Source organism: Mizuhopecten yessoensis, unplaced genomic scaffold, assembly GCF_002113885.1.
Source record: "Mizuhopecten yessoensis strain PY_sf001 unplaced genomic scaffold, ASM211388v2 scaffold8131, whole genome shotgun sequence".
NCBI lineage: Eukaryota > Metazoa > Mollusca > Bivalvia > Pectinida > Pectinidae > Mizuhopecten > Mizuhopecten yessoensis.
Window position 1 is genome coordinate 188,980 of NW_018407394.1, and position 17,337 is coordinate 206,316.

The window sequence follows — 17,337 nt, forward strand, 5'->3', positions numbered from 1 at the left end:
TTTTGTTGACCTTTGTCCATGGAAGGTCCCTGCAAAATTTCATTGAAATTGGTTCAGGGGTTTTGGAGAAGAAGTCGAAAATGTAAATTGTTTACGGACGCACGACGGACGACGGACGACGACGGACAAAAGGCGATCGCAATAGGTCACTTGAGACTTTGTCTCAGGTGACCTAAAAAAAATATACACCTACAAATACATTACCCCCTATGTCAAACAGTTTCTAGTTTTACCTGAAATGAAAATTATTCACGAATTTACCTCTACCTCACCTGTTTGTGCCCTGAATTACCTGTATCAAAGATATCCAAACAGTTTCACTCATTAATGCTACCATGCATGTACATCTTTATCATCTGTACGTGTATATCCTAAAGGACAGATATAGCAATCCACACAGCACAGTGAAATCAAAGAATGTCAACATTTGAAACATATTTTTATTTTTTTGCATGGAAGGTCTAATATTTTCATTGCCATAATGTATATGAGACTTCCTAACCACAACTGCAGTGTAAAATGAAATGTTATGTTTTAATTGTTACAAGACTCTTCTTTAATTTGTGTTTCCTACTGAAAAAAATTAATGTGATCTCAAATCCAGGCATGCTTTTTCGAGATTTTTGCAATTAGAATTTGAAAATGATAGTTTGAATTAAATTCTTTCAATAGGAAACAATCATTTTCAAATTCTAATTGCAAAAACCTCGAAAAAGCATGCTTGGATTTTTAGATCAGGGGAGATAACATAGTTTTACAGGCAATATGTGGAAACTTTGTCAGGCAATAATACAAGACATTTTTTGCTAACTGTACAAGTTTTCCTCATTCTTGGCCTTAACTTAAAAACCCTCAACACTCCAGGACTATAAACTATGCGCCTTTTTTATCTCGTTTTTTTTTTAATAGGATTGAAGCAGACGGGCAAAACTTAAGACGGCATGTATTAAATGTCAGGTATATTGATTTCACATTATACACTTCAGTTAAAAAACACAAAGGAATTCCTTTATTACGTAACACTTGGTAAGCATTTTCAGGCATTTCTGAACACTAATGTTTAATATTTTAAAGGTTTGAGTTGAAATCAATAAAAAATCAATTGGTAAAGACATATTTCCTGAAATTTTAATCTTTTTTTTTCTGCCAACACAACCGTCTGAAAGAAATTTTAATATACTGGTAACCTAAATGTTAATGACTTAAATCAAATTATATGTTCAAAGTAGTTAACATATATATATATTCCTTATTAAATTTGCTTAATATTAATTTCATCAATAAACTATGAAATAATAACTGCTTCAATCTTGTTTTGGTCATTAATTTAGATGACACTACTTTCCAAGGTCCATTTTCCCTTTTTTTTCTCTCTCTTCTATTAGTTTGCAAGATTCTAATAAATTTTCTGCCAAATCCGTACAATGCCAAATTTTTATTTGACAAAAGATGACAATATATACTGTAATGGTTTACAAGTCTAATTTGTTGTATCTAAAATCCCTTTATAATGCCGAAATTCTATTGTATAAATATTCATTTCAACCATATTTTATTGGCACTGAATAGTCAAAGGGATTGGGCACAAGTTCTTACAACTTACTAGACCCTCTCCCAATATATATGTATAAATATTGACTGAACAACAAGATTTCACTGAAAATGTAATATTTTCTCATAATTTATCGCTGCTGCAATTACTGTGGAACTGGCTGGTCAGTTACTGCAACAACTGTTGTTGGGGGTCAAAAGGTCGACTATTTATATAACTGGAAAATGTTGGGACAGGATGCCTTAATGCAATAATGCACAGAATATATATCTGTCTGATCGCAGTATTCCACTGTTGTTCGGATATCACACATTTCAAGCTAAACCTGAATTTATAATTAGAAACAAAATAAATCATAAAAATAACCTGCAAAATGTCAACGTTAGGTGAGATGTATAGTTCCGAGTTTAATGTCACTAACCCTTTCAACGCTGTAGACCATAATGGACTCATCCTCATAAATGCAAGGTAGAATCTACTTCAGCTACTTAGGGGTGAAAGCAAAGTACAGTGTCACCAGATTGGTTTGTCGTATATAAACGGTCACTAGAGGCATCGCCTCAAATCAGGACGTAATCATGATAAACCAGACATGGGCTTATTTGTGGTAAAACATGGAATACTCTGAATGCGAAAATTTCTACACAAAATTATTTCCATTGTAAGTGAATGTTTCTACACAAAAGTACTTGCGTAAAACATTTGCGTGCAGAAATGTTCGCATTTTGATTCGTTACGAGTGGAAATGTGTATATTGCTGGTTGATGGCATCATACAAGGTGTGTCAAAATGTTCGTGAAGCTGATGAAATAAACCCAAATTAAGCCAAAAAAATACAAAAATTAACAATGCAAAAACTTCCATATCTACAGTACGTGAACATTAACCAAAAAAACATCTACATGCAAAATATCACAGTGATATAGCGGTCATAAAGAACTTACACAAACATTCAAACCAAAATAATGTTAACATTAATTCTCCTCTATATCATAAACAACAGGTGTAGACTATCGGTAGCTTACAATCAATTCCCCCCCTACCACTTCTCCTGGATTTCACCCTATATTTATAGATATCCATTTATCAAATGTATATTGCACTGTCACATGCCCATACATGTGATGACTGAACAACACATACTAGGTCGGAAAATCTCTCCCACTGGTAGGAAGATTGAGTTTCTGGTAGAGAGATTTTGATTGCAAGCATTCTATTGTAATAATGAACAAAATTCATTACTTGTTGACGTTATTACTGCTGATCAAATAATTGCTTAACAGAAGAGAACCATCTTTATAAGCAAGCTTTTAAAAATCATGAATTTCTAACACTACAACCAGTTACAGGGATATGCTGATTCTTTAGAGGACGTTTCAGTTCCTTAAGTAAAATATAGGGAAAATCCCTACAAAAAAGGGAGGCATCACATGTATGCATGCCTTGTGGTTATTTACTTTGTGGTAAACACTACTTAGGCCTGTATATGATGTAATAACATATATTGTCTAATATAACTTTAGCTAAACGCTCAGAGAATAACAACTACATTTGGAGAATATTATTGACAAGGATTGATCAATATTTTATGTACTGGTAAACAAGATCACCCCACAAACCAGTAGACCAAGTGTCCATCCGACCAAGATATTGACAGTCCCACAAAGACCCGGCACGACAGTGGTCACAGGTGACATTGATTTCGCCCGATGACGACAATCCACTGACGACACACAAACGACAATCCTAGGGCTAATAATACACAACAGATGTTGTACATCTACCGTGGTCTTTTCAGCTCAAATCAACATCAATAGCATTAGTATATAGGATTTGTGAACAGCAGCACGGATCTACTCTACATAGTCACAGCTGTTTGCATGTGATGGATTGCCGTCAATTTATACACATTTGTCCAAATTCAAGTTCATTTCTGATGAAATGTTTGCACAAAATCTCTAATTCTATCAACATGGTAAGGGTTTCAAAGCCAAGATATAATCATTGTTATGTTTTGTACTTTGTACACTATCTTCATATAACAAACAAATTATATGCTTCTTTAAAGCTCAATTTTATCAAACGGTATTCAAAATGGATAAGTATTCTCCTTTGGTCCTCATTAAAGTAAGTCTGGCCTCTGTGGAGTATAACATATAGGTCCTATATCAGTTACAAAAAGCACCAAGTTTATTAAGAATTTCACTCTGGACCCAATTATACTTCTTTGGTCTCTATACCAAATTACTCTGGTTAGATTCTCCTCTATTATAACCACTTAGCCCCTTATACTATTCCTAGTTCAATTTCCCTGGCCTTTATGCATCAAGGTTTCCCCCTAGTCCCTTATCAAACATCTTCCACTGGCCCTTATCAAGTATATTCACTCAATTGCCCCTTTACATGGAGCATGAACCTCTGGTTTCTTATCAGGTGTAATCCCTTGCCCCTATCAAGTCTGATCATATGGCCCCTGATCAACTATACTTCCCTATAGCCCTACAGAAAAATCTTAACTCGGGGCCCAAGTATATGCTTACCAGGAACATTGCAAAAACAAGATACTTATGAATTATTGGGATATGTTCAGAAACTGTAGTATAATCTGTATGAATATCAACATACATGTACTATAAAAGAAAAATTGTTCCCATTTAAGAGCAAAGATCTACAGTTTTTAAATAATAACCGGTGATGTTGTGGGAAAATTAAAGCATTGATTTAATAGTTATTTTCCATCAAAATTGACAAATTGTGTTTTTTTAACACCAGTTTTTTGTTGAGGGTATGGGGGGATGATGGGGAGTTTGGGTTCCCTCTTGGACCACTTGACCCCAACTGAGTCAGGTACTATGCTTTTGAATGTTTAAACAATCTTTTCATAATTGTGACATAAGTATCTAACAGAAAACATACAATTTGTCAATGTATATCAATCCTTGACTGCTTAGTATACAAGTTATAATTTATTCATCAAATTTATTTTGACCAGTGTCATGCATAAAATGTAACCCCCCTACAAAAAGGGGGTCCCTTATCAAATTTTTGATAGGGAGGTATTTTTTTTATACAAGGGAAGGGGTTCATTTGATGCATGACACTGGGTGCAGTATAGGGCTAAATCTTCCTATATGGTTTATCAAATGTATTGATTTTACTATAATCATCAGTCACCCAACCCTAATCCCAGATCCTACCATCATCAAAATTATTGTAAAGACAAATTTGCAGGAAACATCCGTAAGAGATTTTTAAACAGTACTGCTGAAATCAAATCAATACATTTCTCAAATAAACGTGCAGAACATCTAAAAATGCAATACTCAATGTCGCAGTTCTCCGCAAATGTGTGTGCTAGACTTACTTGATTTACTATGGTTGCTCAACATAAAATCACATCTTAAATTAACTATCACAGGCATAATTGTTGTGAAACATGAGAAGATGGCTACTGTTCCAAAGGCTGTGTGTTTGAATCCTACAGATTTTTTGTGATTGAGGTGAGGGAAATGACATTTGTATAATTACCAAGCAATGTCCAAAGAACAGCTCAATACCAAAGTACAGAATTTGAGGTGATGTACTGTACTAAGAAGGAATACCATGTGGAAACCAGCAAATATGGTTAATGGTTTTCTTTCAGTTCATCAAGGACAATCTTGGCTGATTTCACTGGTGGGTCTCGGCTTTCTTTGTTAAATGTTTTTTTTACTGATTCCAAATACTAAAAACCTTGGCCCCAACCCACAAAACAGTGAAATAATTAATGTTTTTAGCTGTTGTGTGCTTCCATAAATTAATGAAGGAAATTAAATCAAAGGGCTGAAATAAATTAACACATTGGGAGCAGTGAACTACTGCTGTTCAACGATTTGTTACTAATGAATAGTGATGACCGTATTGAAAGGTAAGCCTTAAGGCAGACATATTATATACATGTACACAAGGAACCTCAATATGACAATTGTTCGCAGTAATGCTGACACAAAGAGCTTCAATATAACCTAGGCTTACACTGAATTTCACTTATTTTCAGTCTGATTTTCTAGAATGCATTAATTATATACAAAGGTCACCATCAGGAGAAAAACTTTGCAATACTTTTCCTGTACACATGTGTGAAAGTACAGTTGAACCTATAGATACCTAGGAAATCGGGACACCATATAAATCTGTGAAATTGAAGAGTTATACGAGATATCAATTTAACAAGATATCTTAAATGATTAATGAGGAAATTGAGAAATGAGATTATTTCAGATATTAGATTAAGAACAACCAACTTCAGTTACTTGGGACTGATCAGAATTCACATGTTCAATTTTGTTAGTTTTATTTATTTATCAATAAAATGAAAATGTAACAAGTGATATCAGACTGTTGTGAAACAGTATCCATCAACATGTCTATTGCAATCTGTTGCATACAGGATTGAAAGTGAGTCAGAAACTAAAGAAACGGACATACCCTATAAGTATGCCTGGTGTTTGGGTTCATGTCAGCCGATTACATACAAACATTTCATGTGGAAAATTTATAGATTTGAAACATGTGCACTCCTTCCTCCATGCCACTTTCACATGACTTACAATGCTTCAGATCTCATTTTGCTTGGATTAAGATAAATGACCTATATTTCGCAACAAAAACCTATTTTCGAATTAATTTGTGATATAATTGAGAATTGTCAGGCATGTTTAACCCTTTCAAACCATAATGGAATCATCCAGATCAATGTATGGTAGAGTTTATTAAAGTTACATAAGGGTGAAAAGGTTAAGCATGACATATACATGACATATACATCTGCTATTATGTATTATCAACATCCTCATGAAGAAATCATTAGCGGCTAAAAAGTGTACGCAAAAATTAACCGATTCACAGCAACAAAGTCAAACAAGCACAATCTTCCTAAATAATTACAGAAGTCCTTCATATTTTTGGTACCGTTACGCTATCCTGAGGATTGGGGAGGACTTGTCTAGACCAGAAAGATATATAATACTGGTCCCAAACGGGGAATCGCACCCAAGCCACCATGGTGAAATACGAGTGGGTTGTCCACTGCACCACCCGACCACCCTAAGGCTAATTACATACAGGATTCATTCTGGTGTAAAATGTTCGAGATCTGAATCGGAGCTGTTGTCCCATATACTACGAACCACTCAACTATTGAACCAAAGCACATTTTTTTTTTTTATTAAACCATTCTAAACATCTACTTTTAAGTTTTACCTCACTATATTGATCAAAAGTGCATTGATCCCACATTTTCTGTAGCATCAACATTTTCTTATTATTTTTTCTTTGTAAATCTGTAGATGTTGGCTAGGCAATTACTGCACTGATGATGTGAAAAGAAAACTCCTTCATCTATAGATTTTCTACCGCCACAAGTTATAGATCTACGTAACAGCTTGAATGGTGCTAGGGTGATTATTTGTTTTAAACCGCTTACTTTATATTTGAATCAATCAACCCTCAAATCATTGCTTCATCGTCTTGTATTTTTTATCAGATCTGACAAAAGCTGTTGCAGTTAAAAAAAAAAGTTACCGAGGCAAAGTACTGCGAGCATTACTAAATCTCCTACCTCTGGGCAATCTCCGGTATCAACAAAGGGAAATAACTCTGTATATAATGGGATATATTACCCGATTTCAGTACATGACACTTGACCATAGGAAGTACCCACATACAAAATTAAACAAATGTAATTGACAGAACATACAAAATGTGACACAGACAAAGAACAAATGGTAAAAATACCATAACTTTGTACAAAGCAGGACAAAAGATCCAATTTCAGAATGTGACAGTCTAATCCAGGAGGTACTTGCATACAAAATTCAGAATTAGAAATTTTAAAAGTAAGTGCATACTTAAAAAGAATATCAATCATTTAAATTTGTACTTGAAAAAAATCATCTAAAAATGCATTAAACCTGGACTGATTGACATGGTTACACTGAACAAACTTTAAAAAAGATGAAATGCTTTAAAAAAAAAAAAATCACAAATGTAAACAGCTTGCCTTTGATATTTTGACATTGAACACATGATCCATACACCCTGATCCGAACAAACATAGATAATATGCTCAAAATCAAATTTCAAAGCCATGACATTTACAGTTCTGAAGAAGATGATTTCAAAGCACTGAGATTTGGATGCCTGGGCTTGGGCAATTCTTGATCTTAAGAAACCTGAGTCAATTCACCATGTTAAACACTTAACAGTTGTAAAGAAAATTTCAAAGTATAACTGAAATAATTTAGATTATTGATGAGTTGAATTAAAATTATAGTCTTGAGAATTTCTACATCATTTATTTCACAATTAATTTTTCATTAAGAAATTTCATTGTATCTTGTGCAAAATGAATTCTTTTCAAATGTAGATAAGAAAGATATTGCAAGATAAACTAATCATATGTAAATATTGCACATTACAGAAATACTCTAAACACACACAGGGTAATTAATGATCTCATTAACCAAATTATCCTCCTATTACTACTGCTTGATTAAGCAAATCAAAACAATTTTTTTTTATGAATTTAAAAAATGAAACAACAGCCAATTTATTTATCCACAGGCGACCTCACAAAATCTTCCCACGGCAGATTTATAACTTAGGTAAAACTGAATTTGTACAGCACCTAGCTCATAAATTACGTTTTTTGTTTGAGAAATATTATACAAAACGGAATTCATATTTACATCATTTACAAGAAATAACTTCTTGGTGTCACAGCCTATTATATATACAGTAATTTAATATCCATTGATATTTATATTGTTATGTTAAGTACCTAAAATTTCCTGTCAGAACAATGTGTTATCCCAGCTTCCGATTGTAAACGACTGTAGTAGCTGTGTATGTGGGGAAAATCATGTTTGACTGTGTTATACCGAATAATTCCTCATCATTAATCTGCCAACAATACATAATACTGTCAACCAGCGACCACTGAGTTATATGGAGGCCATCTTGATGTGTCGGGCCGCCTCGGGCTACCAAACCACACTATGATCTTCGGGATCCGTACAAGTCCATACATGCCATTTTACCACCAGGGGTTTATACGAAATGGAGTCAGATCATTGGGGAAAATGTTTAAATTAAACTATTTTAAAGTGATTTTGAATTCTATATTCCTCCGTGTTAAAATTCTCTTCTACTATAAACATTATTTTGGTGTTGATAGGTACACTAGAAGACGAGTTGATCACATATATATCAATGTCCTTTGTTATACACATTTAGAGATACACATGGAGGAGACGACTCTCTGTGCCTTCAGTCTAATGATAATTAAAAATGTCTACATCATAAGATGTTTTGACTGAGGACAAACTGTTCCGATGTTAAAGTTCATCAAGGGAACACCCCTCTATAAATCTAAATAATAAGCCAATATTAACATAGATATATCATTTTAGACTGATCAATCTTAATTGCCAAGATTTTAATGAAAAAAAAGGTATGAAAACATATTGGAAATCAATATAATGTAAAATAGTAATAATTAATCAATGATTAATGCAGCTAAATAACTACTCATTGAATACAATTTTTAATTAAATAATGATAACAGTATAATCAATTAACCAATCGTAATACCTTTTCAAATTACCAAAACAAATGATGTCTAGAGGCACCTAATCGCCACCAAATGACCCCCCCAACATAATATATGGCTCCCCAATGCGTTATTCTCCCTATTGAAATTGGGTGTTTATGGAGAATATTCAAAGTGTTTTAATACAGAATTTGTTTGATAATTATCAGAACTTCATGAAATTAAATGACACAAAATAATACATATGAAGGAGGGTGTGCATTTTTATGCAAGATAACTACATCAAGGGCCAAAATTCTTTGGAAAGGAGCTAAAACAACATGGCAGATATACATCATTCACGGGTTAATCTAATAGTAAAAAGAGGTTTGTGTGGTATCGTTGAAATCTGTTTTATATTATGGGAGTAGTATATTGGACGAAGTTGGATTTCAGACAGACAGATAGAGAGACAGAGACAACCTGAATGATCACTAACATACTTTTTTGGGGAATAAAAATAATAGGAACGTCTAATTAAAATAATAGATACTGCTCCTTTTTTGTAAGTAGCACTTACCCGGTATTACTTTTTAAAATTTTGAAAGTGATATTCAGAATTCCCATCCCTCATAGAAATTTCAAAACAAAATTGGCTGAAACCCTCTCAATATATATATATATATAGACTGGAGACAGATGGACAGACTTTAGATCAAGTGAGGATAACAAAATCAGGGGAGGGGAGATAATTCAATGACAAAATATGTCTCTACAATTATACGTGGCATGGTGCTTACTTGGCTTATCAGAATTATAGCAGCCTTAGGTAGTTTTTAGTGAAAACAAGGTTCTGTTTATGATAAGAGAGAGCATATACATGTTTTAAATATAGATAAATTGCTCACATATGTGCAGGGACCCCTGCCCTTTGGCTTTAACCTTGACCTTTATTAATGACCTTGACAAAATTTCAAAGATAAAACCACTCACCTGGAAATCAAAGGCAATGATATCAATGGAGGTGATACTTTTCCTGGCGTAGTTCTGTAGAGTTCCAGTGAGGAAAGCTTGTGGGAAGAAGAAACCGGAAATCCAATATACCTGTTAAAAAAGAGATGACCATGTACAAAAAATGTAGATCAACACAGAAAAATATTGGTGATGTAATGAGAGAAACACATATTTTTTCAAACTTTGGTTTGTTTGTGTGTTACGTCCTATTTACATATGTGGTCAATTAAGGACGTGCTAGGTTTGGTGTTGTTGGAAAGCCAGAGTTCCTGGGGGAAAACCACCGACCTACGGCCAGTACCTGGCGACTGCCCCACGTAGGTCTCGAACCCACGACCCAGTGGTGGAGGGCTAGTGATAACAGAATGTCAGACGCCTTAACCACTTGGCCACCGCGGCCCCCACTATTATTTCATAGTTACATATTATTAGTATGTCATCTTCTATTTCATTCACTGCCAAATGAAATAGCACTAGAAAATGTTTGTAATTCAAGTCCAGTTCCTACTTTGATGGAAGTGGAACTTAACACAAAGACTTAATAAAGTCAGCAAAACAGAAAATTTAAGCCACAATGACCAATGTAGTGTTCCAAAACTTATTCACGCTGAAGACACATTTGAACTCTCCAAATTCAAAGGTTGGAATAGTTCATTATGAAGTTTCAGGGGAAAATGAGCTAAGATGTGTTCACATGTAAATGTTTGGACATCAAGTATTAAAGTAATTGAGCTAAATAAATGTGAAGTCTAACAATAACGTCATATGGAAAAACCGAGGTTAAAAACTTGAAAAATGTGATGCCCACTCCACTTTGTGACTGGGACATAAAAATAGGAAGATTTAAATAAAAGTTCTAGGGATATTAATGTAAAATCTGTCAGAATTACGAGGGATCTTCCTTAGATTTGTCTTGACAAAGTTATTCTGATTTAACTCCTTTATTGAGAATATCATTCAGTTCCAATTGAACTCTTTCAATTACTCCTTCCTGTAATACAGAACATGTAGCCAATACATCAAGGGGTGGGGTAAGTGTATCACTTACTTTGTGGTGGGGTAAGTGTATCACTTACTTTGTGGTGGGGTAAATGTATCACTTACTTTGTGGTGGGGTAAATGTTTTAGCACTTACTTTGTGGTGGGGTAAATGTATCACTTACTTTGTGGTGGGGTAAATGTATTATCACTTACTTTGTGGTGGGGTAAATGTATTATCACTTACTCTGTGGTGGGGTAAATGTATTATTACTTACTTTGTGGTGGGGTAAATGTATTATCACTTACATTGTGGTGGGGTAAATGTATCATCACTTACTTTGTGGTGAGGTAAATGTATAAGCACTTACTCTGTGGTGAAGTAAATGTATTATCACTTACTTTGGGCATTCCCTCTTCAATCCAATTGTTGATGAAGACCATTCTAGTCTGGAGATCAATGACCCAAGCCGCTAGGGGCTTCAGAGATGGGTAGGCCTGTAGATAAACAAATCAGACCTCATTACTGGTAAAGTAAATGGAACACAGCATTGAAGTGGACAATAAAATTATTAGAAAGTGAGAGAAGGATAATATCACTAACAGTAACAGCTCATTATAAGAAGATATAGTTGAGACAAAAGTGGTTTTGTAAGACAAACAAAGTGACTGCTTTTATGCCCAGTTACTTTGCTAGGGGTAGGAGGGTTGTCACAGGCCCAGTTCCTTTGTTAGGGGTAGGAGGGGTGTCACAGGCCCAGTTCCTTTGTTAGGGGTAGGAGGGGTGTCACAGGCCCAGTTTCTTTGTTAGGGGTAGGAGGGTTGTCACAGGCCTAGTTACTTTGTTAGGGGTAGGAGGGTTGTCACAGGCCTAGTTACTTTGTTAGGGGTAGGAGGGTTGTCACAGGCCCAATTACTGTGTTAGGGGTAGGAGGGTTGTCACAGGCCCAATTACTGTGTTAGGGGTAGGAGGGTTGTCACAGGCCCAATTACTTTGTTAGGGGTAGGAGGGTTGTCACAGGCCCAGTTCCTTTGTTAGGGGTAGGAGGGTTGTCACAGGCCCAGTTTCTTTGTTAGGGGTAGGAGGGTTGTCACAGGCCCAGTTCCTTTGTTAGGGGTAGGAGGGTTGTCACAGGCCCAGTTCCTTTGTTAGAGGTAGGAGGGTTGTCACAGGACATCATGTTTACCAAAGCCAGAATTTTTAGACATAATGTGTCTTTCCTTGTGACTTTTTGTGTTCCTTTTCATGTGCCATCTGTCATACCCTAGGGGATTACAAGGCAACCATAGCCTAGGGGGTGATAGAGAAATCAAATCCTACAGGGTAAAAGATAAATCTTACCATAGAGGGTGACAGAGAAATCATACTCTACAGGGTGACAGAGAAATCATACCTTACAGGGTGACAAAGAAATCATACCCTACAAGGGGACATAGAAATCATACCCTACAGGGTGACAGAGAAATCATACCCTACAGGGGGACAGAGAAATCATACCCTACAGGGGACAGAGAAATCATACCCTACAGGGGGACAGAGAAATCATACCCTACAGGGGGACAGAGAAATCATACCCTACAGGGGACAGAGAAATCATACCCTACAGGGTGACAGAGAAATCATACCCTAGGGAGGGGGTTAGAGAAATCATACCCTACAGGGTGACAGAGAAATCATACCCTACAGGGTGACAGAGAAATCATACCCTAGGGAGGGGGTTAGAGAAATCATACCCTAGGGAGGGGGTTAGAGAAATCATACCCTAGGGAGGGAGGTTAAAGAAATCATACCCTAGGGAGGGTGGTTAGAGAAATCATACCCTAGGGAGGGGGGTTTGAGAAATCATACCCTAGGGAGGGGGGTTAGAGAAATCATACCCTAGGGAGGGGGGTTAGAGAAATCATACCCTAGGGAGGGGGGTTAGAGAAATCTTGAACAGGTAAAACAGGAGAGAATTCAGTGAAAGGAGGGAGTAAAATACAGGTCTAAACAATAACCCAGAAGCTGCACACTGACCTTGCTGGACCACATAGTGGGCACCATGTTGTTGTAGAGACTGTTGGCCATCTCCTCCAGGGCCTGAGACATGACCACCAGACCCTTAAGAGCCTTCAGCATGTCTCCCAGACTTGTGTGAATGGCATCGAGGAGCCGGTTATATCTGTAATAAACATACATGCTTTTGTCTTAAAACTGTTGTTGTATACCATACAGCTTGTACACTTAAATCTGTATTACGAGAAATAATAATTATGGGTATTATGGTCTTTTAATGCAGGTGGTCTCTAAATACAGATCACAATGAAATTATTACAATGGGGCATATTTAAAATGGAATTTATAGAGGAAGTCACATGAGAAAGTTTGATTGTATAAATATAAAATCACTCATTGCTTTCTATTTCTATTTAGATAGAAATTTATCATATTGTAAATAATTATTCAACCATAAGAACTGCCCCTGACCCATATCTCCAAAGTTGTCTGCCTACATTTCAATGATGACATGACAATTGAAATTTTGTCACAAATCACCGGAAGTCAAATCACATTCACAGTATTATGAATGCATGCAAGTGAACTGTGGTAGCTTCATGTAAGACAAGTGAACTGTGGTAGCTTCATGTAAGGCAAGTGAACTGTGGTAGCTTCATGTTAGGCAAGTGAACTGTGGTAGCTTCATGTTAGACAAGTGAACTGTGGTAGCTTCATGTAAGGCAAGTAAACTGTGGTAGCTTTATGTTAGGCAAGTGAACTGTGGTAGCTTCATGTAAGGCAAGTGAACTGTGGTAGCTTCATGTAAGGCAAGTGAACTGTGGTAGCTTCATGTAAGGCAAGTGAACTGTGGTAGCTTCATGTAAGGCAAGTGAACTGTGGTAGCTTCATGTAAGGCAAGTGAACTGTGGTAGCTTCATGTAAGGCAAGTGAACTGTGGTAGCTTCATGTAAGGCAAGTGAACTGCGAATTTACATTATTTGATTTACACAGATATCAAATTCAAAAACACCAAAATTAGACATTTGATGTGAAATGAATCCTGAAATATTGTGGTAGACAATTTCTCCAAATTCATCCAATAACTGAAAAATGTTGGTTAAAGAAGGTTCTAATACTGATAAACATAACAACAGATACAAACATAACAACATTGCCACATTAAGTACTGGTAACTCAGATTCTACCTGATGACCTCCTGGATGATGACAGTATTCATGGACTGTTCGTATGCCACAGGGTACTTCTCCATCACCATGTTGATGTCAACCACCTTGGGCACCTTGGCTTGAATACTTTTGGCTGATTCCTCCATCACCTAAGTAAATAGTCAAACAGTACACTCATTGTAGAATGACCAGGTTTATTATAGTATTTTGATTTAATTTTGACTTTTAAAAAAAATATGTTATGATGTGGCCAAAAAAACTCTTGAAAAATGGAATTGTCGCACCAAATAAAGAAAAACTGAGAATTTTATGGTGCAAAGCCAGCCTCACTACTCAACCAGTGTTCCAGTGGAGGGATCCAACCACATTTGCTGAGAAAGTTGGAGGCTGGAAAACAGATGCTCCACTGTAATTATTCACGAAGCTGAGAAAGTGTTCCCCAGTGTCAACATAAACTTAATATAAATGTCCCTTGTGTCAACTAAGGCAGGATTCCTCATTGAACAATATAAAATGAGGTAACATCCCCTTGTGTCAACATAAACTGAGGCAAGGTTCCTCAATGTCAATATAAACTGAGGTTACATTCCCTTGTGTCAACATAAACTGAGACAAGGTTCCTCCATGTCAACATAAATAGAGGCTACGTTCCCTAGTGTCTACATTAAATGAGACAAGGCTCCTCAATGTCAATATAAACTGAGGTTACATTCCTTGTGTCAACATAAACTGAGACAAGGTTCCTCCATGTCAACATAAATAGAGGTTACATTCCTTGTGTCAACAGAAAATGAGGTAATGTTCCCCATGTCAACATAAACTGATATAATATTCGCTGTGTCAACATAAACAAGTGGACAGATCCCTGCTCCTCACCTCCTCTCGTGATTTGCCTCCACCACTAGCTGTCTTGGGCTGCAGCTTCAGCAGTCCATTCAACAAGTTGCCTGTCTCATTGTTAGCGAATGTGATGTTGGCGTTGTCGTGGAGCGAGAACATCTCCGGGTTGTCGTTGATGGGCAGGCTTTTGATGTATGCCATATATCCCTGCGAAAAAGTAAGCTTGTGATGGCATGGCATAGTGCTACCTAGCAACACTAGGAGCTAAAGCAAGTACTTAATTATAGGTGACAAACAGAATTAATAATTTTTCCTTTTGGGTCCGAAATGATTAAAATTGTCAATAAGTCATTAATAAACAATACAAATACACATATTTTGGTGACCAAATCTATGATATTTGAGTTGATAAATTTTTTAATAGTTACTGTCAGGTGCTTTCTGAAAATCTGGTTGACAGTGAAGTATTCCTGCAGTACTAGGTAATGATCATAAAACCTTACCGATACAAACACTTTCTCATTACTGTCTTAACATGATTGTTCAACAATTTGTCATTTTTTTAATTTTTTTTGCTTAAAGATTAGTTGCTTTGAGAATTAAAAAGAAATTGAAAAAAATGTCAAACAATATTTAAGGGTTATCTAGTTATATGTACATAGCAAGGAAAAAGATACAACCATGGATGAAATTGGGTTTTCTTGTATGTAGAAACACCTTATCCTGATGATTGTTCCCTTCCTCATACTACATACATATACTGTAGCCAACAGGGTGTATATATAAAACACACAGGGGTTCGTCGGGTTATGGAAGCCAAACCAAAAGTTAGATCAGATAGCGTTAGCCAAAACAAATCTCAAACACGCAAAAACATGTGAAAATCAAACATGAATAGGTCTGTTAAAATTCCCAGAACACCTGGCACCCCAACAAATTCTTTACTCCTTTGACGATCTTCCTCTGTGAATTATCTCTAGTAAAGTTTATACTCTCTAATCAAAATTTAATCTATTAGTGTTTTATTGATAAGAAATCTTTAATAATGGTTTTCTTTCAAACAGGTTTAAATGGGAGATGGTTTGTTGTCATATTATTATTATTTCTTCTATCACTGTAAAGTCACAAATTATGAAAGTCTGTGGAAACTGATCTGATAAAATAAAACCTATTTTAGAAAGACAATACTGGTATAAGCAGGCAAAGTTTTGTTTGTAAAAAATAAATTTCCAAATTATATCTAAAATTTGTTAATTTGATGAAATTTTTGATCCATGCCTTGTAAAGCTGGTTTGGTTTTGAACAAAAAGATGAAGATCTTTTTGTGTTTTGTCATTTCATTTCTTTAAATACATGTCCAGGTCTGTTTTTTCATCGTATTGTACTCAAATAATATATATGTTACTGGAAAGGCTGATGTAAAACATTATCTCTTTGATAATGTAGTATGTACTTTTATTTGAAGAGAATAAATTAAAAAAAAATTGAAGTAAAAAACATTAAACAACTTTTATCAATTTATAAGATGGGTAAACTATACCCAAGGGCAAACTCCTGTATTTACAGTACAGCTAGTCACCAATTAAATAAAAACATTCCAAAAAATATAATAATTTTTTTTCAAATTGAATGAAGTCGTATATTTACCAGTGTAGAGAAAAGTTACTTACTCTAGCAATAGTTTACCTGTTTTTAAAGTTGTTGTTAGATTCTCGCTCATTTTCTCAACATCAATCACACTCTTCATACACACATGTAGAATATTTTCGACAGAGAATATATTCTACAATATTGTTTTTTTTCCCTTAATCTCTCTAAATTCTACAGTTATACACATATATATTTTATGTCTAAATCTATATTTTTTCCTTCAGAAAATGATAGATTTGTGGAAATAATTTTCAGGTGAAATCTAATTTCCTGCTAAATACTAATTTTGTAAAGGCATGCATTTAGTAGTGAAAGTTGAAATAACAAGGTTTATTTCTTCTAAACTACAGTTTTATTCATCTGTTCATGCAGATGAGATTATCTACTATATTCAAGAGAGTGACTGATACAAGTGTTGATTTGATCATTATATGTAGATACATTTTATATGCAGTGATGTGCAAGCTTTTTTCCTTATTTTTCATTTTTTTTTTTATTTCTACCATATTGGTTATATTACATGTATACTACTGTAGTACTCTATATGTGAAGCGCTGAAGAAAAAGCA

General features: G+C 35.3%; 1 protein-coding gene across 7 annotated transcripts in view; it reads right to left on the bottom strand.

The window, feature by feature from the left end:
- LOC110455083 (dynein heavy chain 1, axonemal-like) overlaps positions 1-17,337 on the bottom strand; it is a 93,328-nt gene that overhangs the window by 4,591 nt on the left and 71,400 nt on the right. For all 7 annotated transcript variants that reach the window (XM_021505022.1, XM_021505020.1, XM_021505021.1 and 4 more), the window contains 5 exons: positions 15,156-15,326; positions 14,298-14,428; positions 13,132-13,276; positions 11,517-11,612; positions 10,116-10,226 (listed from right to left, as the gene is read on the bottom strand). In XM_021505022.1, coding sequence (XP_021360697.1) covers positions 10,116-10,226; positions 11,517-11,612; positions 13,132-13,276; positions 14,298-14,428; positions 15,156-15,326 — 654 coding nt within the window. The remainder of the gene's footprint in view (positions 1-10,115; positions 10,227-11,516; positions 11,613-13,131; positions 13,277-14,297; positions 14,429-15,155; positions 15,327-17,337) is intronic.